This window comes from Puma concolor, chromosome E1 (assembly GCF_028749965.1).
Source record: "Puma concolor isolate L17-30 chromosome E1, mPumCon1.1.hap2, whole genome shotgun sequence".
NCBI classification, from domain to species: domain Eukaryota; kingdom Metazoa; phylum Chordata; class Mammalia; order Carnivora; family Felidae; genus Puma; species Puma concolor.
The window spans coordinates 18,809,731-18,835,920 of NC_141680.1; the positions used below are offsets into that span (position 1 = coordinate 18,809,731).

The window sequence follows — 26,190 nt, forward strand, 5'->3', positions numbered from 1 at the left end:
TTTGGCGGTTCTTCTAGGAAGAGGCCCCACTGTCCTGCCCTCTCATCCTCCCCAGGCTGATCAGGAAGTCCTCCTAAATGTCTCACTGTTTAGATTTGGAAACTTGACAGCAAAGAACGAGAGTCAGGGTGACAACACAAACCCAGGGCATCGACAATTAGTGAGGCCTGGCCTTTCTGTCCAGGGAGGGGAAATCCAGAAATGAAGCCTCGGGAGCCAAGACTACAAGGCATTTGCTTTATTGTTCCAGGTCAGGGGATAATGGCAGGCCATCCAGGGATCTGCTTGTGCCTAACTGAGCCCAGGAAAACCTCTGGGGGTTCTTGTCACCCCCAGGCCTCCAGGGTAGGCAGAAGCTCCCACTTGGTGTGGGTTGGGCTCTCCGCTAGGGCATGGCGGGCAGCCTGGACACACCCCCTAGCTCCAGGGACATCCTGGGTCTGCCAAGCAGTCAGAGAGAGGGGAGCGTGGGTGCTCACCCCCCACCCTGCCAGCCTGCATCAGGCTTCCCTTCCCTGAAAGGAAGAGACTGCCCGGGACGGTTGGAAGTAATTAGTAAGTTGGGACCTAAACTACATGAATTTCTTACAGAAGGGGTGAGATTGTAGTGATCTGGAGGGGCCCTTCCTGCACCCAGGGCTGGGAAGAGAGGACACTTTTAAGTTTCCAAGGGCAAGGACTTTTCCAAACACTTTGTGTCAGAATTGGGCTCAGTTTGGTCCTGGGTGGACGCTGCCCCTCCTGTGTGTCCTTCTGGGGGAGGTCGGACAGAGTGTTTACTGAGGATGGGCAGAGCCTGGCAGAGTGGGGGCTGCTACTCAGACAGTGGGGGACCCACAGACAACTTGGGGAGAGGCCCCATCCCTACTCCTCCTTGACAGGCTGCTGGGATGAAGTTGGGAGAATAAATACAGGGGGCTTCTGGGAGAGAACACGCTAGGAGGGGCCACGCCTGCAGAAAATGTGGACATCAGAATAGGGCTTCAGGGTGGTCTTGGGCCTGGCATGAGGACCCTGAGCCCTCAGCTCTCAGCTGCCCCAGGAATGGAGCAGCCAGGCTCTCAGTGGTGTAATTCTGATTCCTCTGGGTAGAAGGTATGTGGATGGGTGTATGTCTGAAAGACTGTGTGTGTGTGTGTGTGTGTGTGTGTGTGTGTGGTGCATATGCATGTACACATTAACGCAGAAGCGCTTAAGTGGGGATGAGTGTGAGCTAAGGAGAGTGTTTGTGGGTTTTTTTTTTCCCAGACACTGGGTCTTCAGGGACCCTGAGTGAGGAGCTGGCTCGCTCAGCTGGCGGAAATGTGTGAGGGGCAGCATCGTGGGTGGTGTCTTCTTCACCCCCCGGCTGCCAGCTAACAAACAGTTGGCTTAGTGGCACAGGGGGCAGGGATGGTTTTCCTTCCTTGACCTTTAAGGTGAGCCCGACGTGGGCGGCCAGCTGGGACTTCCAGGCCACATAAAGGCTTCTGGGTGTGGCTCACGCGAGGGCCATGGGCTTGGAGCTGGGGCTGAGGTACACAGAGGGGCCAGCGGGGGCCGTGGGGGGTGTGGGCTCCAGCTCCATGAAGGCCGAGTAGAGGGTGGTGAGGTGCAGGTCACCCAAAGCCCCGGAGCCTCCACCGCCTGATGGTGCCACGTCGCCACTCCCACTGCCTGTCTCTGCCAGACAGGGCCCAGGTGGGAAGCAATGGGGTGGTGGCGGAGGTGGTGGCATTGAAGATGATGTCGGGGACGAGGTCACCAGTACCAAGGGATCAAGGGCCAAGCTGTCATCCTTCAGCTGTTCCCACAGGTTTCCTAGGTGGTGGAGAGAACAGGTGTCACTGGGAGGTGCAAAGGAGCCCTGTCTGTCCCCTTGACCCCATGGCTCTCACATGCTAAAGAGAACAGGATTGGGGTAACCTTGGCTGGGGAGCAGCCCCTTGGCACTCGCTGTGTGACCCCAGGCAGTTGCCGGAACTCTCAGATTCCTCTGCTGTAGCCTAAATGATCTCTGGGGCTCTGTTTTTTGGAGGTCAGGGGAGGGAGAGTGGAGGAGTCAAGGACTTGAGAGCTGCCTATTGGAAGGGCTGATACCTAACGCTGCGCACTCTGGAGCGAGCCTGCAGAGGGAGCCCCTGGAACTCTTCCCCCTGGCTCCTGCCTAGGCTCCCGAGGAAGGTGGTTACACAGCCAAGGCTAAGGATCTTCCAACAATGCACTGCAGGACCTGATGAGGTGGCTGGGCTCGGCTCTCTGGGCCTCCTCCACTGCGGGCCCAAGGGAGAGGAGCGGAGCCGGGAACACTGACTCTGGGGAGGAGACAATGCTGCCCCCCACCTCCTCTTGGTGTTGTGTGTCCTGCGTGCGTCACCGTCACGGCAGGCCAGGGCCTGGCTTGGGTATCGGGGCTGCGGGGATGGAGGAAGGCGGCCGGACTAAACCCTGGACTGAACTTGGCTGCTTGGGTTCCAATCCTAACTCTCCTTCTTTCTAGCTAAGTGACCTTCAGTAAGTTACGTAACCTCAGCGTGCTTTTGTGAAATGGGTTTAACGGTCGCTCCTTCTTTAAAGGCCCAAATGACAGAGCACAGGTAAAGCAACTCACATGATGCCTGATTGTTACTAGGGGCTCAGATGCGTGTCTATGGGAGCCCACATGTCTACGGCTTCCTCTGAGACTCCCACTTCTGGACAGGGCTGAGGATCTACCTGTACGTTTCTAATGAGCTTCCCAAGACCTGGGCTGTCTCCCCACAGGACTGGGAGCTCTATGAGGGCCAGGTGTCTCCACCTGCTTGTGGATGCCCCCAACCCGGTGCGCCCAGAAGGTCTGAGGCCTGGGTCAGCACCCTCCTCCAAATGTCCTGTGGCCGGGACCAGGGCCTGGGCATGCACTGAAGTTTAGATTAGAACGGTTGGGCTTGGCCGTGAGCAGAGGTGGAGCAGGCAAGGTGGAATGGAATAGACAGAACCTCTCCGCAGACTCCTGTCCCCAAAGCTCTCCGGGACTGGCCTCGTTCTGAGGCCTTACATTCTTCCTGGGGGAAGAGCTCTTTCCTCCTTCTGTATTAAAAGATGAACTCTGAGAAAATGCAACCGCTTCTGCGGAATGTTCCGACTGTCATCTGCTCACCGTCAATATGGAATGGAACTTGGGCTCTTCCCCACCTACCCAGAGCTGAGGGTGGTTTGATGACGGGGTCAGTCGGAACATGTTCAGGGGCACCAGGAGGAGGGAGGTGGAGGCAAGGACCTTCCTCTTTGCCCCTTGGCATCCCTCGCCAGCTCGAGACTTGTCTGCTTCAACTGACCAGAAGCCTGGCAGCTCCGGGCTGCAGCCTGGAGACTTGGAGGGGATGGGCCGTGCTGCCGGACGTACCTCTCCAGTCCTGTCCCACCTTCCCTTTCCCACCCCCAGCTCACCCTGGAAGTCAAAGTCGGTGAGAGAGGGGTTGATGGCATCCAGGTCAGTGCCAAGGTCTCCGTCTGGCAGCAGGGTGTCATGCATGGTCCTGGCCGGGGAAGGCTCAGCCAGCAGCTTGGCGCTGTGACTGGGCGGTGTGTTGGCAGGCAGAGGCGAGTCCTGGGGGGTGCCTGGCTGGGCCCGCAGCTCAAGGTGCCCATCTGGCTGTGGGAACAATGGCTGCAGAGGTCCAGGAGGGGCCAGGCCCGGTGAGAGGTGCGAATATGTCTGCCCGTAGCAGGAGGGCACATGTCCTCCAAGTAGGTCCTGCAGGGGGTTCTTGCCAGGAATGGGGCCTGGGGCTGGGTGGATTGAATGCAGTGGCTGGGAGAGCCCAACTGGAGGTGCCAGGGGCCGGATGGGGCCTGAGCCTGCCAGCCCGGGGGCTGGGCAGCCCAGCAGTGGGGGGCCCAGCTTCTCCCTCTTCTCTCCAATGAGGCTGTCCAGCTCTTCTAAAAAGACCCAAGAGAGAGGCACATCATGAGACCTCCCTTTCCCCACAATCCCTCCCCAGCCTTGGAACCGCTCAGGCCCTCCCCTTACTGACAGGTTTGCTTTTCTCAACCTATTTAGCCTCCCTCCCTCCCTCTCTGTCTGCTAGCGGGTATGCCAGGCCCTCCCCCGCTCCCTTGCATTGCCCATTGGCCTCCGACCTGGCTTGGCCATGCTCTTGCGGACAGCAATAGGGTCTTTCCTCTTCCACTTCTGTAGCTCTTCCTGCATCTTGTCGATTTTGGCCGGATTGAGGGCCCACAGACAGCCCTTGCGAGAGGAACTTCCTGATTTGTTCTCCACCTTCTCAAAGCACTTGTTGAGAGACAGGTTGTGGCGAACAGAATTCTTCCAGCCGTCGGGCGCCGTCTGCCGGAGCAGAGCAAGACAAGAATTCAGGCCGGGGTCAAGTAGCCAGGGCGGGGTCTGGGCTCCGGGAAACTCTTCCTGCTCCCTCTGGGCACAGAACTGCCACCCGTTTGGAGCTTGTCATCCTCCTCGGCGCCCAGCCCATGCTTGGCACCCCCTTCCGTGGTGGGCAGGAATCTTGACTGCAAACTATTTTCGCTTAAAATCTGTCTTCATCCCGCTCCCACCTCTGGCGACCCTTCAGAGGCTTCTTGAAGTGATTCATAAAGGGAGGGCCCGTTCCCTATCTGGAGTTGGGTCCTCGGGCCCATGCTGGGACCCCTCTGTGGACGGGGAACTCACTACTCAGGTCTTGGATGCCAGTTTTGGAATTAGGAGGAAGCTACGGAACGTTCCTTTCCTGGGTCTGCCTCATCCCTGCTGGGGCAAACTCAGAAGCAAAGAAAGAGGGGTGAGGTTGTATTTGACTGTGTGCACACGTTGCACACATGTGGCCTGAATACCTGGGTTTTGGTGACGGAGGGAGAGAGGGAGAGATTGGCTCTGCATACGCGCATGCGAGTGTCCCTGAATATGTCTCCCTGGTGTGAGCCTTCTCTTGGGTTGGTGGGCCGCGAATTCCCTTGAGCGTAAGGATGTGTGTGTGAGAAAGTCTCTCTGGGTGTGTGGGGGTACTCATGATTGCATGCGTGTGTGGGTGTGAGTGTTCACATGAGTGTGCCCGGGGAGGGGGGGCGTGCCCTGGTGGGGAGGCCAGCCCTCAGGTGGGGAGTGGGGGGGCTCGTGCCAACAGAATAAACACCCATTAGGAGGCCCAGTCATGCCACCAGTGCGGTAATTGTGCTCAGGGAGGGTTGTAAAAACCATTAGGCTGACTCAGTTGGGTGAGAGGCGGTGGCGGGGGTGCCAGTGGGCACCCCCATCCTCCCCACCTCCAGCTCTGTTCCAGCCTCTGTGACGGTCCCGGGCCCAGCAGGGGCCAACTATGGGCAGGACATCTGCTCCAGCCAGCGGGGCCCCTATGCCCTTAGTCCCTGGTCCCTTTTCCCTTTCAGCTTGCAGTTTCTGGTTAATGAGGGGCGGCCACTCCCTCCTCCCCGGCTCACTTGCCCCAGGGAGCAGCCAGGCTGAATCACGCCCAGCAGAACTGGGTCCTGATGCCAGCGTCACGGCAAGTTGCTGGCAAGAGCTGCGGGAGCCTTTGTCAGGGGCAGCTGGCCTGGGACAGGGGGCTGGTTGAGATGACCCCCAAGGATCCCAGGGTCATAAGGGAGGATTCTGGAGCCACCAGACCAGCCAGCTGGGGATTTGCCTTCAACTCCCACGACTGTCCCTACTAAGAGTCGAGGTTGTGTCGCCTGATGGGCAGAGTTAATGGGCACTGGGCCCTTTTATGGGCCCATAAATCTGTGACTTTGGGATGCCAGGACAGCCCCCACCCCAGCCACTTCCTGTTTGGAAGAGGGATGGTCAGCACTAGCAATTATGTCCAGTGGATGGACACTTCCCCGGTCCCACATCCCTGACTCATGGGGTTACAGGACACCCACCTCAGCTGCCTTGGGCATGAGTGCTATGCACCCCAGGGTCCACCTTGTTCTTGCCCAGAAACATGACCTTCAAATGGAGAGTGAGAGATAAAGGGGGCAGAGGATCTTTGAACTAATTCCTTGGGCAGGTCAGAGGGGATCTGTCAGAGTTGGAAGGAATGTATGTGCCAACTGGTCCAACCTGACCATTTTACAGATTGGGAAACTGAGGTCCAGGGAAGAAAGGGCCTGGCCCTAGATCACACAGGAGGCAGTGACAGAGCTGACTCCAGCCCTGTCCCCTCATTAAGGGCCCTGCCCAGGTCACCCTATAGGGCTGGCTTCACCACCGGGGCCCGTCCCAGCCTCACAGATGCTTTCTCTCTGAAGTCAAATGTAAACTCGGGAGTGAGGGGGTGATGCAACTGGCTAAGAACAACAACTAGAACCAAAAACAACAAAAAAAAAAGCTGTTAGACCTCTTCACTCTTCAGCCCCATAAAACAGGGATTACACAGCTCCCAGGAAAAATAATTAAGCCAGGAAGATGAGATGCAGGGAGGGGCTGGGGGCCAGGCTGGGAGTTGGCAGGGAGGAATGGCTGAGAGGAACAGGGCAGGGCCCTCAATTTCCTCTCTCTAGCCTGGCCCCTGGAAGCCCTAGAGAAGGCCCTCCAGATCTACAGGGATTAGGAAGAGTTTGGTCTCCAGGCCAGTTGGGATGCAGGGGCAGCCCTGGATACTGGCTTTGATGCTTCTCAAATCCCAGAGACAACTCTCCCCGCTCTTCCTTTCTCTCCCAGAATCTCTGGCAGATGACCACACTTTGCCATTCCCGGCCAGACCACTCTGGCCATCTTGCCCGCTCATTTGATGGCAAGGCAGCAAGTATAAACTTGTCTGAATATCAGCTTCTAATTATCCCCAGGCAGGACCATTGGGAAGCCAGTGAAGCCAGGGATCACCTACTGGCAGGTGGAGATGAGCTCTGGACCCGGGCCTCAGCTCCTGTCTGCTGTCCGGTTAGCGGATGGGACTGTATCCCCCAGGATGTAGACCTTGGAGAAGGCATTCCTCACACACAAACTCTGGTCTCCCCTGCACCCACCCTGGAAGAAGAGGTCTATGCTGGAGGGTCTGGGGGCGGGGGTGGGGGGGGTGGGGGGGGTGGGCAGATGTGTGAAACCAAACAGCTTGAGGCAACAACGGCTCCCCCTGCTGTGTGACATTGAGCAGGTGGATCACCCTTTCTGATGTGTTTGCCCCTCTGGAGAGAAGGACGTCTGTCCTGCCTCTACGGAGGGAGTCTGGTAGAGCCCTCAGAAGCCCCTTGAGTGGGTGACAGGACCTAGGTACTGTACAGGTAAGCCACTCAGTTCTCTGGAACTCTCGAAGACCGTGAAGCCCACACCCCGCTTTCTGGCAGAACTGTAGCTGAGCCTGCCGCCCACAGAGGCAGATCTTAATCTCTCCCTGGAAGGCAATGGGTCCTGTGGTCCCAGCATCCCATGCCACCTTGGCTGGCTAGCTCTTACCCAAATTCCTTTAGCCCTACAGCAGCCTGGGGGCAGGGGTGGGGAAAGGCTCTCATTTCTTCCCAAGGTGTCTCTCCCCACTTGGGGTAGGTGGATGTTTCTGGAAGCCTGTCAGGACGGACATGTCCACTTTCCAGCAGCCTAAGGACTGACTCCAGTCTGCTGTGTAACCTTGTGTGAGTGGCTTGAGCTCTCTGCTCCTTACACGGAAGTCTGACCTTTTGACATGGAGACAAGGGGAAGCATGGAGGAAGTGGGGCAAACCCTCTCCTGGCTTTCGTTCTAACCCTTGTTCCACCTTCCAACGGAAGCCTCTGGCTCCAGAGAGGCCTGGCCTGCCCAGGACCTGGGGATGGCGGGAATGGGGTGGATCTTGGGCTCACCTTGAAGTAAGGAAAGTGCTCCGTCATGAAATTGTAGATCTCGCTGACAGGAAGGCTCCCAGTTTTACTGTTCTTAAGGGCCATGAAGATGAGGATGCTGAAGGCAGAGAAAGCCTTGAGTTTGAACTTGGGAGCAGGCTGGGAGTCTCCCAGTCACCACCCCACCCGCCCCGGCCAGAGTGGTTGAGGGAGGAACCTGCCGCAGATTTAGGTGAGAGGCTCTATGAGGTTGGAAAGAGAAAGGGTGAGGACGCGTCCGCTGAAGCCAGGAATTACGGCTATACGAGGGTCTTGTGGAATCTTGAGAGCCCTGGGTTGTAATCCTGGCTTGGCCATTCACTAGCTATGTGACCTTGGGTGAGTGCCTTAACCTCTCTGAGCCTCAGTTTCCTCAGCTTTGAAGTAAAAAAAAATGTAATAGCTACCTCAGAGTTGTGACGATTAAGGATGATGCCTAGAACATAGAAGGCACTCATTAAATGGAAGTTGTCATTACCAGTCAGCCCTCAGCCAATCACACACTGAATGTTGGATAGTAAGGGAGGGAACTGAGGTTCCTTGAGCCCCTGCCCCTGCAATGTGCCAGGCGTATTCTCTCACTTAATCCTTCCAAAGGCCTGAATATTGCTGTCCCCCCTCCACTTTTTTTTTTTTTTTAAACAGATGAATAAACAGGCTCAGAGAGGTCAGATAGCTTGCCTGAGGTTTCACATCCTCTAGAAACCCGCGGGGTATGACTTCCCTCCTCTGGCATCACCTTATACCTTGAGGATTCCATGCCTCAGCTTCTCCACTCTTCCTCTCACCCACTCCCTTCCACCACAGGGGTGCTGGGAAACATACCTGTAGGAGTAGATGGGTTTTGGGAAGAGAGGCTGGTGCCCGTCGGTGCTGGCCTGGGGTGCGATCCGCTGGTAAGGATAGTGTGAGGAGCCCAGGTATGGTATGGGGTAGCTGCCGCCACCTGGTGAGTACTGTAGAGGTCAAAGGGGGCAGAATGGTTGCCATGGTAACCAGTCTTTCCCAAGGTGGGGGTGATCCCCTCCCCGCCCCATTCATATACATCCAGAGAGGGAGCTGAAGCCAGACTCTTCTCTCCCTGGTCATGGGCTCCAATAGCAGAACAATCTGAGGGGGCTGGCCAAGGGTGTGGACATCTGAGGGGCTCTGAGGTGATCCACGTTCCCAAATTCGGGGTCTCAGAGCCCTCAAAGCTTCCCCCCCCCCACTCCTGGCTTCCTTCCTCTCCTGCCATCTAGGTGCTCTGGTTGCCATGGTGATGGGAGAGCAGCCTGGCGGGGCTAGAGAGTGTGAGGGCCTCCAGGCCTCCCCTGGAATTTCCCGGAACGGCTGGGTCGGAAGCAGGGTGTCCAGCCTGGGCGTTCGTTTGCTGGGCACTGCCACCTTTTATGAGTTTCAGTGGCTCTTTGAAAGGGCAGGTCATGGTGGTGGGCCGGTGGGGGTAGGAGGTGGTTTTACGGCAAAGGGAGTGGCTGCGGTGCCAGGGGTGGCGTTTTATGGGGGCCATGGGGGTGGGAGACTCTGACTCCCCCATCTGCTCCAGGCTGAAGTGCTCTTTCCAGGTCACCCGAGAGACACTTAGTGCCTGAGTCACCCTCTGTGCAGGCTCCATAAAGGCCTGGGTGCGGCCATCTTGTTGGAGGGGGGTGCGGAATGCAGAAAGCATCAAAGCAAGGCTGGGCATGGTGAGGCCATTTAAGGTCTGGCAGCCCCTGAACCATGCTGTGGCTCAGTCCTTGATGGTCTAGGCTGCCTCAGGGACACCCCCTACCCGGGGCCAGACCTTGAGCCTCAGGATGGCTTTAGCCTCTCCAGCTAGGCTCCTCATGGCAGCGAGGGTGACCCCTCATGTGCTCCCTCGGCTTCCCTCCGTCTCTTTCTTTCCCCCCACAAAGCAAGCAGTCTGACCACCTCCCCACTCCCCCCCACGTGCCTGCCTCCCTGGCTTGGCCAAGATCAGGGCCAAAGCCAAAGAGCTGGGAGTAGAACCTGCTCCACAGGCAGGGCCTGTCTCAGTGCCAGGCTGCAGGTGGATGGAGCTGGGGCGCTGGGCAGTCACTTGCTCCGTCTTGCCCAGCGACTCCTGGGAGCTGCCTGGCTGCTCTGGGGCTCTCTTCTGCCTCTTTTTAAAAGCCTGCATCCCATGCCAATGTGGGACAAGTACTTGGCATCCTATACAGGTCCAAATCGCAGAGGCTGGGCAGTGGGGTGGGGAAGGGGGGGAAGGACCAAAGATGAGGGGGTCTTGGAGCCCTCCAGGTGGGAAGGCCGCCTAACTCCATACCCGGTCCCACCCTATTGAGGTGAAAGGGAAGTTTGGAGCCAAGGTTACATAGCGAGACAGTGGCTGACCCAGACGGGAGCCCATTGTTTTCTTTCTGCTCCGTCTTGTGTGTCACCCCACATAACCCTTTTCTCTCTGCCCCTGTCTTTGGCCCTCCTCCTCCCTCCCCTTTTGGTTCACATCTGGGCCCTGTCCCACGATAGGCCCCATTCGCTTTTCAGAGACTCTCAGAGGAACCCCACCTACTCCTAGAGAAGGGCAATGGCTTCCTTCCTTCCCCATGAACCCCTGTCCCCCCAGCCCCGGTGGCCTGGCCCGAGGTCCAGGGTCCTGCTGCCTCCACCTGCCCATCCAGGTGTGCACACCCACAACACACGCCTGCCCACCTCACACCACATAATATCCTGAGGCCCCAGAGAAGCATGCCCACGTGTCCCTGACCCACCTGGTGGAAGGGGGGCTGGGAGGGACAGTACATGTGCTGCAAGGGGGGCTGGTAACAGTACATCCCAGGACCAGTCTCCAAAGCTGAGGGCTTGACCTTGACTTCTGATCCCTGCTGGAAGAAAAAACAGATGACCAGGCTGGGCCTTAGTTTTCTTCCTCCCGCTCTTCTGTGGCTTGAAACTTAACACAAATGCAGCCTCTACTCTGCCTCCCCCAAAGCTTATTCCTAGAGAACAAAGAGAGGACAGAGAAGGTCAGGGGTTTTCCTGAGGGAGCTCAGCAAGTTAGTGGTGGAGCTGGGGCCGGAGTCAACAGCACTCGCCACCCCCCACACCCCACCTCACTTCAGGTAAGAGGCAGAGGCTGGGCTGTCCAGAGGAGTTGGGTCACAGTGAGGGTGGGTAGGGTCAGAGACCTCCCTGGAATGGCACAAGGATACAGTGTATGAGTCCACTCATCAAGCCTGGTTTGGGGCCTGCTTGCGTTCAGAGCTGCTAGCCTCTCAGAGCGGGTCTGTGAAGGACATCTGGAAAAGGCCACTGCTCTAGGATTCCCATCGCAGAGCCATATTTAGGGGAGCACAGGAAGTGGCCAGACAGGTTGGTCCGGCTCATGACCCCAAGCTCTGTACTTCCTCCTCGGCAAAGCCTAAGGGACCTCCAGCAGGCTCTTTGGAGGGGGCTAGTGAGTCCTCTCCGCTCTACCTTCTGGCCACCCTCAACTCAAAGCAGCTGGTCTGCTTGAGCCCCATGGCACACTTTCAACCCCGGCACAGGGAACCTGTCTTGAGCTGCTGCCAGTGGTGGTGGCCAGACTCTGGCTTCCCAGGGGTTGTGAGCTCCACAGGGAGCCCCCAGAGTCTAGCACAATCTCTACCCTGAGTAGGGCCAGAAAGCGTGCACAGCTAGTCCTGGAAGGCGAACCAGGCCAGGAGGAGGTGGACCACTCTTCCTGGGTTATCAGGGGCCTTGGGAGCCAGCATCTGGGCCCAGAGGGTCAAATTCAACGGTTAGCTCTTTCTGGATGTGCCCTGGGGTTGCTGATGCAGAGATAGCCATAATCATAGAATCTCAGGCCTGGAAGGGCCAAGAGCACTATGTCCAACCTCCTCATTTGGAAGATGATGGGGCTGAGCCCACTGAGGGGAAGTGACGTGTCCAAGGTCACCCAGTGAATCGACCAGCTAGCTGGTTCTCTGGGCCTGAGCTCCTCTCCACTGTGCAGGGAGTAAGGGAGTGGCCTCAAATCTCAGCCTCACAGGCCAAGGGACACCTTGGGCAAGTCACTTGGCCTCTATGGAACCTCAGTTTCTTCACCTACAAAACGAGGGTAGTGAGGAGTCTTTAGAGGGTTGTTGTGAGGATTAAATGGACCACTTGAAAGAGAAGATCTGGCACAGCAAGCAGGGGCTGGCATTGAGTGGACATTTGGGAGGCAGAAACTAACATGATGGTGTCCTCACCACGAGTTGCTGTCGTGTTCAATGGGTCTGAGGAAAAGCCATCAAAGGGCCCCAGAACCAAGGCTCTTGACTTGGCCACAGCTGGTAGGTACCCAAGCCCTTCTCTATCTTCCAAGTCTAGGAATCAGGCTTTGTTGGGGGTGGCTTGGGGATGGAATGGCTTGTTAGAAAGCAAGAGGTGAGGAGAGCTGGTGGGCATCTGGAGAAAGCTCAACCCAGGCTGAGGCCACTCAGTGCTCACTATCTCAGGGATCTCCAAACCTCCCTTTAGCTTTCCTCTGCCCAAGGCAACAAGCCTATAAGGCAGGTCCTCGTAACCATACTTTTCAGATGAGGACCAGAGAGGTTAAGTAACTAGCCCAAGATCATACAGCTTGTGGGTATGGCAGTGAAAGGGATATGTTGGTTGACCTTCCAAGGTGCTTTCAAGGTATTTCTATGAATATACCCAGGCCCCATTGTGGGCAAAGAATGGGGCCTGGAAAATCCTTTGAGAAGACTTAAGCCCTCTCTCAAGACTCTATGCTGATGCTAGAGAGGAGAACATTGTGCTCCGTGGCTTATCCCCAAACCCTTTCTCTTGACGTCTGGAATGTGTTTTCCTTCTCACATTTGCATATGGGCGGGTAGGTCTGGCTGGGGATTCTTGACACTTAGGCAAACAGAGAAGTCACACACTGGAATCCTGACTCAGGAGCCTCTGGGAAGCTGCCAGCTTCCTTAGCCTGATCTCCCCCACCTTGCCCTCTCCATGCCAGGCCAGGTCAGCATCCCCTCCCCAGCTGACCTGGAGGCCAGAATGAAGCCGAGACCCCAACTTTCTGAACTTGCCGCTTCCCTGGCATAAACTGACCCTGAGTGGAAAAGTCTGGAAAGGGAAGGCGGAGTTTGATCTCAGGGCTTCTGGGAACTAGGACAGGAGTAGGTGGGATGCCCAGCGGCCACTGGTACTCACCAGGACTTGGGGGCTGTGCTCCTGGCTGGGGTAGGGGAGTCCGTTGCACCAGGCCTCTGCCGAGAAGCCAGGCAGGAAGGCCTCAGCCTCCCCCACATCCACGGGGATCTCCTCGAAGGTCTCCAGTGCCCCCGGGGTCTTAAAGGAGTGTCCATCGAGGGCCAGGGCGGTCTGGGCCTCAGGGAAGACGTCTTCATGGAAATGCCGCTTGTATGGGTGGAAAGGCCCATGGCCGCCCTTGAGGAAGCGCCCAGGGCTGCTTGCTGGGCCCTCCTCAAAGCCGAAGCTGGGGAACTTATCTGAGGGTGAGAGCCGGAAGGGGCCCGGGCCAGGGCCGGCTGGGCAGTGGACTTGCTCAGGGCCAGGTGACGCGACACTGGGACTCTGTGGGGGCAGTGAGGATGCCCTCTCTGGGGGGCCGTCGGGCACAAATGATGAGCAGCTGAAGCCGGCAAGCTTCTGGGGTGGACAGAGGGTAGAGAGCCTGTGAGTGGATGCTGGACCAGGACCCTGCCCTGTGCTAGGGTAAAGGGGTCTGTGGCTGAGCTCCGGGGGCTCCCAAACGATGGAGGAGACATAGCCTGCTTTTGGAAGCCCTCGTCTGTGAGGGTACGCTGCTCTTAGATCTGAGGTGCCCTGAGTCAGATGGATATATACAGCCTTGCCCCGGGAAAGCCCCAGATGGAAGGGAGAACCAGAGGCCTCTATCGAACACTTCTGGATCCTGGAGTCACTGGGTACTCGTTCGCTGGTGGAAGGGACAAGGCAGACCCCGGGAGGGCTCTGGGGGTGGGGCCTAGGTGCCAGATACTCACGTTCTGTGGGGCAGGAGAGCCTGGAAGGCCCGGCGCCTGCATGAGGTCCCCCTGGGGCTCGCCCTCCAGTCTGGCGGGGCCGGGCAGCGTGGCGTCAGACTGCGGCGGGAGTAGCGACACCATCACCCGGTCCTGGCCTCGAAGAAAGCCGGCTGTGATGAGAGTGAGGACCAGGGTCCTGCGGTGACCGACCCCAAGTTCACCACCTCCCCACCCACCCCCTCCCTGGGCTGGGACCCTGACTCCCACCAGACATCCGGTGAGACACAGACAGATAGACAGACGGATAAACAGACAAAGTGAGAGAACATCAGAGACAGAAAGAAGCAGATAAACGAGAGGCAGAGGAAGAAAGCACAGAGAGAAGACTGGTGGAGACGGAACAAAACACACCAGGTAGGAAACCCCCCACCCACACAGTCCCAGGAAGGAGAGTTGGCTGCTCGGGGGCTCAGTGGCAGATGGAGACCCTGCCTCCAGCCCCTGTCTCCCCAGCGCGGGACTGGGCTAGGTGACCGTGACAAGCAGTCTCTGCTCAGTGGCTGAGCAAGCAGGTGGTCCTGAGAGAAGGGGAGCTGGGGAGAGTGGGTCAAGCCCAGGCGGAGGGTGGGAGTGACCCTCACGCTGCAGGTGACCCAGCCCTCAGTAGAGGCTGGGCCTGTGGTGCCATTTCAGGGGCTGGCATGACCCTGAAAGTGTCAAGTGCCACCGGGGACTTGAGGTGACCCGGTTGCCTGGTGGCCCTGTGAGCCTGGCATGACGCCGGGCTGTAGCCACTGGCCCAATGTGCAGTGACGGGCCAGTGCTGTTTTCTCCTACCTCCTCCAAACTGCATCTCGTACCTGTGACCTTGTGCAGGCTACTGCCCCTCCCCCCCTTTTAAAATATTTTATTTTTAAATAATCTCTACGCCCAGTGTGGGGCTCGAACTCACAGCTCTGAGATCAAGAGTCACATTCTCTGCAGACCGAGCCAGCCAAGTGCCCCAGGCCACCGCCCTTTCTGAGCTTTGGTTTCACCATTTGAAAAACTAGGGGCTTGTACTGGATGATAGCGGAGGGCCCTTTCTGCTCAGACCTTCTAGAATTATAGCACTTTGTCCCCGGCACAGCCCAAGAGTTTGAGAGGACTCAGCTCCAAGCCTTTCCTTGCTCGCTGTGTCAGGGAAGCTCTCTGAGCTTGAACCCCATCATTTACAAAACACGGAGGGAGGTAGGGCCTCCCGTATGGAGATGCTGTAGTAAATGAAATCATGCATAGGAAGAATTTAACACAGTGCCTACCATATTGTAAGTGCTCAGTAGATGCCAGCTCTCGTTATTAATATCATTATCAGTACGGCCTTACTATTATCATCCTCAGCTCTTTGCTTTCCTTCTCCACCACCTGCAAAGGGCATTTCTTTTTGAATGTCCTCCTCTTTGCCAAGTAGTCTCCGATAAAGGCTGCCATTTGCTGAGGACCTGCTCTGGGCTGGCTGCTGTGTAAACAGTTTGGAGAATTTTCTCACTGGTTTCTCAGAACAAACTTGTCAGGAAGGTACATCATTACCCTCGCTCTACAGATACGGAAACTGAGGCGCAGAAGGGTTACCTGACTTGCCCAAATCACATAGCTAATCCTTAATAGAGTAAGGATTCGAACCCAGGGGCGCCTGGGTGGCTCAGTCGGTTGAGCGTCCGACTTCGGCTCAAGTCATGATTTGCGGTCCATGAATTCGAGTCTCGTGTCCGGCTCTGTGCTGACAGCCCAGAGCCTGGAGCCTGCTTCAGATTCTGTGTCTCCCTCTCTCTCTCTCTCTGCCCCTCCCCTGCTTTCTCTCTCTCTCAAAAATAAAATTACAAAAAATTAAGGATTTGAACCCAGATCTGTTCGACTCTGGAGGCTGTACTCTTACTATTTCATCATTTGGTGGGGGTCAGAGTGGGTGTGGGCCAAACAACAAGAAACGTGTGAGGTTTACACTTACCCCTCCCGTCCAAGACCTCTACCAGGCAGATCAGGATAACTTCATATCCCAGGCCATGATCTCCTGGGAGCTCTGGGAGGGAGGGATGGCCCTGGTGGCCCCATGGTGCCCAGCCTAGGGTTGGCACACCTTTGGGGAATAAACTACCTCCTCTCTTTGATTGGGGGTAATGGGGATTAGGAATGGAAGGCACTTGCCCCAAGTCCCTCAGGGGATCAGTGACAGAGGAGGCTACTAGCTGGGGTCCAGGTGGGGGCCTGGTGGGAGGCTCTCCCTCCCCTTCAAGAGTCTCTGCCGCCCCTTCTCCGTGTCCCGGCACCCTCTCACTCGGCAATGCTAAATGTGGCGTGACCAGGGAAGCGCCGAGCTGGCCGTAACTGGACACCACAGGGGAGCAGGCATGGGGCCCAAGGTGCCGGGCGGCCCATCTCTGGCTCCGCATGACCGCAGGCCTGGCCGCTGCTCCCCGGATAGCTCTGGGACAGCTGGGGCCTGCCTGCCACGCCTGGATCTGGCCCAGAGCCGCTTTCCCAAGCTGTTCTCCAGCACCTCCAGAGGCAAGGCCCCCGGGCTCTCCCTGCCTCTCCCGGCCCCTCCCCCCACCCCCCCCCAGGTCTCAGGCTTGTAACCGGTGGTGGTCACCCCCTTCTCCAGAGGCAGAATTGTGCATGGTTACGACAGCAAGGGGGGTAGATTTGGTCTGTCTGGCCTGAGTTTGAGCCCCAGTTGTGTACCTGTGTAACTCTTTGCATCTTGCTCCTCTGATAAATGGAGCACGAGGACCTACCTCACAGGGTTGCTGTCATGAAGCTTAAGAGAGACGATGCGTGTAAGATGCCCGGCACATAGAACATGCTCAAGGACCTATGTCAGATGTGGCTGTGGCCTCTGACCCCAGACCCTAGCTTCCCGATGGTCTCAAATTTAGGCCTGGCAGGCTTGGGGACATGGGCTAATGAGCCCCAGTTGGCGGCTGCCCTTGCTCTTCTGAGACATGAACCTGAGGAGGCCTCTCGGAGCCGCAGCCTGGGCCGCGCCTCCTGCTGAGGGTCCGGCCTTCCCAGGAGGAGCCCTGCGGCCACAGCTGCCTCACCCCCAACCTTATACAAGCCTCTATGTCCCCGGACATTATCTGTAGCCCTGTCTGACTTCCTGCATCTCAGACGCCCTGACTGAATGCTTTAGTTTACAGCCATGACTTTTATACCTCCCCACCCCACCCCTCACCCTCCACCTCCAGGCCCCCAGGGACAGGATTAAAACTAAGGAGCGAGTACAGAGCTAGAGGCCCACCCCTCTATTTGCGCGGAGGATGCAGAAGCCCTCAAATGGTCCTCGGTGTGGGGCTTCCTCTGGGTTGGTTTTATAAGTGACGACTCCCGATTCAGTGGCACCCCCTTGGTTGCCTCAGCCCAAGCTCTGTTTTACGAATAAGGAAAGGAGGCCCAGAGAAGAGGTTAGGTGACTTGCCTAAGACCACACAGCCTCTACCAACTGCATTCAAAAGGGCCCTCCTGGCACATTTTGGGATGAGCACTGGGTGTTGTATGGAAACCAATTTGACAATAAATTTCATATATTAAAAAAAAAAAAAAACAAAAAACAAAAAACAAAAAACAAAAAAACAAAAAAAACCCCAAAAAAACCCAAAAGGGCCCTCCTGCCTCAGGGGCTGAGCAGTGGGGCTCTGATGGGTGTATATGGGACGCTCTTGTCTAGCACAGGGAAGAGCTCGTTGTGGGGAGAGGGATGAAGCTGCCTTGGTCCCTGACCCCTCCCTGGGGTAGCCAGCATTGCCCCTGAAGTTGGATGATCTGGTTCAGAAGCTCTAGAGTCAGGATGGGGTTTGAGTCCAGTAACTGTGGGACTTTGGTTGAGCCAGTTGCTTAACCTCCTTCCTTGGGCCTCAGTTTCCTCATCTGTAAAAGAGGGCTAATAATACGTACCTCTCTGGAGCATTAGATGAAATATTGCTTGTAAATCGCTTAATGCATAGTACATGCTCAATAAAGAATAGCTATTATTAATAATTAGCAGTGGGACAGAGTTAATTTAAAGCATGAGCTGGGGGTGGGGTGGGGGAAGGAGAACAGAGGGAACTCCTCTTTCCTGCCTCCCACCTCGGTCTCCATGACTTCATCCTCCTGCATTGGCAGAGGCTAAACTTCCCTCCGCTTGATTCTCCGGCCTCAGAGATCATTCCAGCTCTTCCCCTGTGGTAGAGCTAGTGCCTATAGAAACTCCCAGGGAAGGTGGGAGGCAGGGGCGTTACTCTATTGCTTTGGATCCCTCAGGAGGCTTTGCTAATGGCTCCGGTGTCCTGAGGCTTGCAACTGCATTCAGAGGGAATTTTTTTTTTAATGTTTATTCATTTTTTGAGAAAGAGAGATGTAAGTGGAGAGGGGCAGGGAGAGAGAGAGAGAGACAGAGACAGAATCCAAAGCAGGATCCAGGCTCAGAGCTGTCAGCACAGAGCCTGACACGGGGCTCGAACCCATGAACCATGAGATCATGACCTGAGCTGAAGTCGGACGCTTAACTGACTGAGCCATCCAGGCGTCCCCAGAGGCAATTTTTCACTGAAGTCTAACCTCTGCCCTATCTGCTTCTGTTCCAAGAAGCATGATGGGATGTGTATTTGCAAAGATCAGAAAATCAGTGTGGGAAGTCCAGTCTGCTCTCCTCCTTTCCCAGATCCCAGGAGCTCCCCTCCCATGACCCTCTCACTTAGGGTAGGCTTCCCCACCCCACAGCTTGCCCCCTTCCTGGACTGGAGCCAGGCCTGGACTCTCAATGGTGGACTGTGCCCTGAGCTCCCTTCGACTGTGTGGACGAGCATTCTCACAACTCTATATCTCTAAAGCACTCTGTGGCTTACCAAGCACTTGTATCTGTATCTGTTATCTCATTTCATTCACCTGTTGCCCTAGAGGCTAACAGGCAGTTAGGTGTGCTGGCGACACCTACTATGGGTTTGCAAGGGTCATCTGTACCCACTTCTTTCCAACTCCTGGTTCAGTCCAATGAGCCCAAATTGGCCATCGTGTAAGTATTTACCCATGGAAACCAGCAAACGCTACAAATCAGAGCCTTCTCTCTTTTTTTTTTTTGAGAGCTGGTTGGTGAACATTGATCAGCACACCCCCAGTAGGGGAGCAAGGTCATTAACCCCATTTTTCAGAGGAGAGAATTGAGGCCCAGAGAGGGGAAATGTCCTGCCCAGTGCCACATAGCTAAAAGCTGAAAATCACATCTGATTCTCAGGCCTTCAGAGCCCCAACCACACCCCCAAACACACACACACTCCTGAGGTGCAACCCTGGCAAAACATTAGCCGAAGACCATTTCAGTATCTGGGCAATTCTGTCTACCCTCTGCTCTTTGAACTACCTCTCCTCTGTCCGTCACCCTTGGAGAGTAGGAGGGCACGGGTGGGGATGGAAGAAGTAGACTTGATCTTCCCTGGAGTCAAAGGGAAGTCAGAGCAGAGTCCTTGCTCCCTAACTTGAGTAAGGAGCATGATGGTAAGAAATTCCCCAGGAGGGGGGTGCCTGGATGGTTCGGTCGGTTAAGTGGTTAAGCGTCTGACTCTTGATCTTGATCTTGGTTCAGGTCACGATCTCAAGGTTTGTGAGCCTGGAGCCTGCTTCGGATTCTGTGTCTCCCTCTCTCCCTGCCCCTCCCCCCGCTTGCACTCTGTCTCTTTCTCTCTCTCTCTCTCTCAAAAATAAACACTAAAAAAAAAAAAAAAGAATCCCAAGCAGGCTCCACACGATCAGCGCAGAGCTGGAGGCGGGGCTCGAACCCAAGAACCGTGAGATCATAACCTCAGCCAAAGTCAGACGTTCAACCAACTGAGCCACTCAGGCATCCCCTACTTGGGATTCTGTCTCTCTTCTCTGCCCTCTCCTCAGCTCTTGCACTCTCTCTCTCTCTCTCAAAATAGATAAAGTTAAAAAAACAAAGTAAAAAAAAGAAATTCCCCAAAAGGCATGACAAGAGGACCCACAAGGCACATCAATGAATCCTTGCTCTGTGCCCTTCCCGCAAACAGCTGGGCCCTTGGGCAAGTGGCATCCTCTTTCGTACCTTTGTTCCCAAGTACAGTGAAAGGCTGGGACCATTTGCATCTGAAGATGCAGAGGCGGGTCCTATGGAGGTGACTACGGTCCACAGGGCCGGCACCCCTGGCCTGCCTTCAGGAGGGACCTCCCTGAGGAGATCCTCAAAGGGATCAGGAATAGCTGGGTGACTTATACCCCAGAAGAGTGTCATCATCCTCATTTTATAGATGAGGAAACCGGCTCAAAGAGGTTAGCCTGACTTGCCTGAGTTCCCTCGGCTACCAGATTCTGCTCCCCAGCATTCAGACACAGGTCTCAAAGCCAGTGGGCTACACGGCCGAGCCTCGGGAGCACATTAGCCTCCTCGCTCACCCCTGGAAGCCAGAGCGGCTGGTGGGGCGGGGGAGGCGGGCAACGTGGGAGGTTTCCTGGGGAGGGTCTGTCCCTGTGTCCTCTGTGGGCAGCTGAGTCACAGAAGACACCGAGGGCCCTGACCGGGCTCTCTCCACTCTCCCTCCCACCGGGCAGCCTCCTACCCGCCCTTCATGAGCCAGGTGGAGATGGCGCAGTTCCGCCTTAATGGTTTCTGTCACTGGCTGCGGCAGCATGTTTTATGAGGGGCGGGCCGTGCCCAGGGCGCCTGTGGCCCCACCCGGGGCTCCTCCCGCCCCGGCTGCTGGGAGGGGCCCCTGGAGCAGCTCAGTAATTACCCAGTTGGGGCTGGCACTGGAGGGCCCGGGGCCTGCTCCTGAGGCTTGAGCACCCCAGGACAGCGGGAGTCTGAGAGTGCCAACAAGGAAGAAATTTCTAGATCCTCTCATCCCGTCAAGGTTGGGGGTTCTGAAGCCAAAATTCTGGCCCCTCTGGCTCTTCGCCCTGCCTCGGGTTCAGGAAAAGTGGCAGCTGCCCCTGCCTTCAGATCTGATTCAAGTGCTTGGAGAAGCAGCTACGGGCAGAGGGGGTGGTGGGGGGGGTGGGGGTGGGTGGAGTGGGGAAGAACAGAGCGACAAGAGCAAGCGTGTCCCCGCTGTGAGACTTTCTTCAAGTCTGAGCCGCTGTCACCCACAGCAGAGCCATTCCCACCCCCCAAAGCAGAGCTCACCCAAAGCCATCTCAGCCATTCCCCTGCTTCTGGAAGTAGGCTGGTCCTAGAGTATCACTCGGCAGGCCCATCCTGAGAAAGTACTTGAGCCTCCTTCCGTGTCTGGGGCTGACCTGGAAGTTCTTCCAGATATCTAACCTTAATCTCCCATGTCATCTTAGCCCTCCCGCTCTGTTCTTCCTGCCATCTACTAAGGGATCCTCCAGAGGCTGTTAAATGGCAATGGACTCATCCCCTCTCCACAGCCTTGCTGTGGATGCCTGACTCCGACAGTTTCCTGCTTTCCCACTCTCCTTGGCCCCGCACCCCTTCCTTCCCACCATCCCTGGCCACCTCCCCATCTCCCCAGCCCGTCCCCAGCCCCTGCCACCCAGCTCTGGCCCCAGAGGAGCTGAATCCAAGCACTCACAGTGGGCTCTGGGCCATGGCCACCATCACGGCTTCGGGGAGTCATTGAGCCCAGCGACAAGCCAGCAGCCTCCATCGAGGTATAAATACTCCCACATGCCTGGACCAGCCCCCTGCCTGAGGGCTGGGGCGGGGCTGCCTCCCCAGGCCTGGCAGGCAGGTCACATGCCCCATAAATGCCACAGGACCACAGGCCCTTCCCAGCAGCCCTGGGGAGACCAATTGGGGCTTGACCTTTCTGGATAGATGGACAATGGATGGGTGGATGGACAGGTGGATAGAAGGGTAGACGGATGGTTAGAGTGGACAGATCAAAGGATGGACAGATTGATGGATGGACTAATGACTGGATGGAAAGCTGGATAGGTGGATAGATGGACAGACAGATGGATGAATAGACAGGGGACAGATTGAACTGCCTGTGGATGTTCATTTGGTAGATGGGAAATAAGGGATGCTTGGTTTTAAGGAAATAAGAAATACTACCCCTCACGCTCCCATCCAGTCCCTTCTAAGACACACTTCCCAGGACCCCTTTTCTCCTAGAAAAGACTGGCCACCTAGTCTGAGGGATTGGCTCTGCTGGGTCTCCCTTCTCCTCGGATGCCCCTTTCCGGAGACCTCTCACCTAAATACCCCAACCCCCAAAGATCTTTTGCTCTTACTCTTGGGGATCATTGACGGACCATCTTTTCCTTCCTCCTGCCTATTCCTGAGTCCAGGCTCTGAGGCTGTGAGCCCACCTCCAGATTTTGCTCCCAGAAGCAAGGTCAGCTTGCCCTCCAAGGCTAGCAGGAGAAGAGGGAAGCAAAATTCTCAGTTCCAAAACCATGAGCCCCTTAGATGGGCAATTTAGGGAGAAGATGCCCCTCGCCTCTTACCTTCCCCAGAGGTTTTTAAAAGCATGATTGGGTCTGATGGTGAGAACAGGCTCGACAAGGGACTTGTGGGTAGACAAAGTGACCCAGAACCATTGGTGGCTTGACTAGAGAGTTGGGCTCTTGGAAAGGGGGGACTTCTTGTCTGCTTAATCCCCCCTGGGGCACAGTGTGAAGAGAGCAGTGGTCTGAGGCCTTAGACACTGATTCCCAGAGAAGCAAGCTCCTTCCAATCCTCAGTCTGCCCAGCCGTGAAAGGGACCGAAGAGTGGGGGTGAGGTGTGGAGTGATGGGAGGAACAGGAGGATTTTTCACAGATTATGAAATATGGCCTTGTTTTCCCTTACAACAAGCTTCCTCCAGCCATGCCATCTGTAGGGAGGTAGAGGAATGGGCTGAGGGATGGGACCACATTGCTTGCCTCTGAGCACCCATTAGCGCTACAGTCCTGTGTCCGGAAGTCCCACCCCCATCAGGAAGTCCCTGAGCTGAACCTGTGGTTCTCCCCCTGTGGGCTGCTTTGATAACTGGCTGCAGAGTTGATTGGCTGTGGTATGATTGGCAGCTGAGGATTTGAGCTGTGAGACCAATAGGGGTGACTGGAGCCCTGTTTTACCTCATCCCCTAGTCTGGCATTTATCATCTCATAAGCCCCATCATCCTTCTGATCAAGGACCCCAGAAGTGTCCTTTTCCCAGCTCTGCCATCAGCATCGGCTAGTGGGGAAGTGAATCTCATTTTCTCCTTTATTAAATGGGCTCATCTTTGCCCTACGTACCTCACCTGACTATCCTGGGGACAGAGTGAGAACCAGGCCATAAAAATGCCTGAAGGAAGACGAACTGACACCATCTTTTCTGGTGCTCCTGTGTCCTCCCCTCAGATTCTGGGCCCATGGGATTTCAGGAAAGGGAGGAGGGCTGAGATCTTTTCCCCTTCAACCATGTGCCCTTCCCAGGGTGTTTGTTCCCTATGGGGGTGGTCAAGAGCTCTCACACCCACATGGGGCTCTCTTCTGTCAGTGCAGAGCCTGCTTTGGATCCTCTGTCTCCCTCTTTCTCTGCCCCTCCCTGCTCACGTGCTCTCTCTTTCTCTCTCAAAAAAGAAAGAAACTTAAAAAAAAGTATAGGAGCGCCTGAATGGCTCAGTCAGTTAAATGTCCGACTTCGGCTCACGTCATGATCTCACGGTTCTTGGATTCAAGCCCTGCATCAGGCTCTCTGCTATCAGTGGGGAGCCTGCTTTGGATCCTCTGTCTCTCCCTCTCTCTTTGCCCTTCCCCTGTCGCTCTCTCTCTCTCTCTCTCTGTCTCAAAAAATAAATAAACTTAAAAAAAAAAAGGAGTGCTCACATCCAGTGGGTGGCCCCCTCTTTGCCTGCCCACCCTAGTGGGGGCTCAGGTTCCTGCCATCCCTGGGGCCAGGGGCCTCTTGTGCTCTGTACATATCATTTCCGGAAGCCCTGCTCATTATTACCAGTCTATCATTAGGGGTATTAATTCTGCCACCACTACTAATAATACAGATCTAGTACCAGACAAATACATACTGTGCAGCCCCTCCCCCCAAGCCAACCTGAGCACGTGCGAGCACATACAAGGCAGACAGTAAGCTTAGTGCTTGAATTTACTGAACTGGAGTGAAAAGAGCACTGAGGGGCCCTCCCCTCCCCCTCCCCCCAAGTCCCTCTCTATTTGACAGATAAGGAAACTGAAGGGATTGTGGAAGAGATCGTTCTCTGCTCTGTAGGTACCTGGGCACCGACCCTTCCTCCAGGAACCTGGGCTGGGTGAAGCTGGCTGAGTGCCTACTTATTCCCTTGCTCATCTGAGGAGAAGGATGTGGAGAAGGGGCATGTTCTGGGGGGTATTCCCCCAAGCCCATACAGCTCCTGGGCTCCAGCCCCCACCTTTCTCCCCTCAGCACCTCCAGATCCCCCTGGGATTGGCTTGGCATGGTCATCCCAAAGAACTTTCTCTCCAAAACCCTTCCTGCCTCAGAGATTGGGCATACTTATGGGAAGGCCCAGAGAGGCCGAGCCTCCTCTCCAAAACCACATGCTCTGTGGGGCTCAGTGGGGGCTCCAGGAACCCCTCCCAGAAGGAGCTGGGGATGTCTCTGACAGTGGACACTTCTGCTCTGTCTCTGCTTAGATCACTCTGGTTCTGCTAAGTGGAGTCTGATAATTGGGTTTTCTGAGCATGGTGGGGTGTGTGTGTGTGTGTGTGTGTGTGTGTGTGTGTCCTTGAGCACATCCTATGCCTTGGCTGGTATAGTCTGGGACATGGCTATGGAATTTACAAGTGTAGGTGGAATCTCCAACTGTCTCCGGGCGATCCAGTTCTAGGGACACACCCCGTTCTAGGGGTGTGTGTTTGTGTGTGTGTGTGTGTGTGTGTGTGTGTATGTGTGCGCGCGCGCGCGTGTGATGGTGCCCAAGCCGGCTGTAGTTTGTCAGAAGCAATAGTTTCAGGCTAGAGGAGCAGGGCTTGAAGCTGACTGATTATGCATCTTCCCCTGAGCATGGGGTGGAGGTTCAGGCCAGACCTCCCAGTGGGTTCTCTTGTTGCATCTCGAGGGGTGCCCACCCCCTGGAGCTGCCAGAGTAACCGTGAGAGCAAGGGTTCCCTTTTCTCTGTGACTCACAGCTGGCTCTCAAGTCAAGTTCCTTGAGCGATCACGATTCAGCTAATTCTCTCCCCGGCCCCATTCATCTGAGCTGACTAAGCAAGAGCCACAGGCAGGGTAGAGACCTGGGGACGCTCACGACAGCAGTCATTCTTAACCCCGCAGGCCTTCTTGCCTCAGCCTCTGTCCATTTCCCTGCTTTGGGCCTGGTCGTGCCTAATTGGATCGGTTACACCTGCAGCCCCCAAGAAAGGTTGCCACTGCCTCCCTTTGGGGCCCTCCGGGCATGTCTCTCCATCTTCCCCTTCCACCTGCCACCCACCTGCAGTGTGGAGAGGTCCACCTGGACATCAGACCTCAATTTGTCTTGCTGCATTTGGTCTCATTTTTTACTGTTTGGTCAACACCCGGCCTTTAAGGCCTGGATAGGATCAGGAAGTAGAGAGGGCTTCTCCAGGGATGACCCCCTCCAGTCCACTTTGTTCTAGTGGCATTGCTCTGGGCTTTTCCTGAACACTGGGAGAATGTGAAGGACACAGAAGGACGTAGTGAGGATGATGATGAGGGGGTGCTGGGCTCCGAGCGGGACCTCTGGTGTATGGAGAGATCCATTCCGGGGAGGTGGTGGTGGAAGATGGGTTTGGGGATGAGGTTGGAGGCGGGCACAGAGGTGGAGGAAGGGGTAATAAATTGGAAAGACCAAAATTATTCAGGGACGTTTGATACTTTGAAATGCACTCTCCCAGAGGTCATCTTGTCATTTCCCTGCTCCTGGGCATGTTGCCAGCCGAACCACACCCACCCCAGATCAATGGTTGTCTCTCCACTCAGGAAACCACCTCCTGTGGTCACACAGTCCAGCCAAACTCAAGTTACGATACTGAAACATGTCATGATGTCTAATGCCAATCTCTCCTGTGGCAGAAGCCGATCTCAGCTTTTTGGACTCGCTCCCTGCAGGCCGAGCAGGGATGGCGGGCTGTGACTGGGAAGGAAAAAGGGGAGGGCATACCTTTGGGACCCCTGTCCCTTGCATCCCTCTGTTATGGGGGAATCAGGGGAGGCGTGTAGAAGTGGCTCCCAGCAGCCCCACCTCATGAGAATACGGAGCTGGAAAGACCATTAGAGGGGCAGTGGACAGGGGGCCTTCCTTCCGTCCCTTCCTGTACACAAGGTCTCAGGAAATTTCAGCGTGACTTAGGAACAGTCTCTGGCTATCCGCGTGAGCCCTGTGCTGGCATATTCTGCTGATACATGAAGACTCCGGCTGGGAGGAGGAAGTTAGACATCAGGAAGGATTTCCTGCCTGGGAAGGACGGACAGAGCCCATGGGAAGAGGTGTCGCTTTCTTAGAAGGCAGATGGGACTCTCCTTGGGGGCTAAAGAAAAAGGCTCTCCCTGAG

General features: G+C 56.0%; 1 protein-coding gene across 7 annotated transcripts in view; it reads right to left on the reverse strand.

The window, feature by feature from the left end:
- Positions 1–223: 223 nt before the first annotated feature.
- Positions 224–26,190, reverse strand: part of FOXN1 (forkhead box N1) — a 28,143-nt gene continuing 2,176 nt past the window's right edge. The window contains exons 1-9 of one of the 7 annotated variants that reach the window (XM_086686516.1): positions 21,284–21,353; positions 13,740–13,891; positions 12,925–13,383; positions 10,506–10,619; positions 8,599–8,729; positions 7,756–7,852; positions 4,102–4,309; positions 3,409–3,900; positions 224–1,800 (exon numbers count right to left, since the gene is read on the reverse strand). In XM_086686516.1, the coding sequence (XP_086542642.1) occupies positions 1,481–1,800; positions 3,409–3,900; positions 4,102–4,309; positions 7,756–7,852; positions 8,599–8,729; positions 10,506–10,619; positions 12,925–13,383; positions 13,740–13,862 (1,944 nt within the window). In that variant the 5' untranslated portion in view covers positions 13,863–13,891; positions 21,284–21,353 and the 3' untranslated portion in view covers positions 224–1,480. Of the gene's footprint in view, positions 1,801–3,408; positions 3,901–4,101; positions 4,310–7,755; positions 7,853–8,598; positions 8,730–10,505; positions 10,620–12,924; positions 13,384–13,739; positions 13,892–21,283; positions 21,354–26,190 lie in introns of those variants that run through there. The other 6 variants (XM_086686519.1, XM_086686513.1, XM_086686514.1 and 3 more) reach the window with 6 other exon arrangements.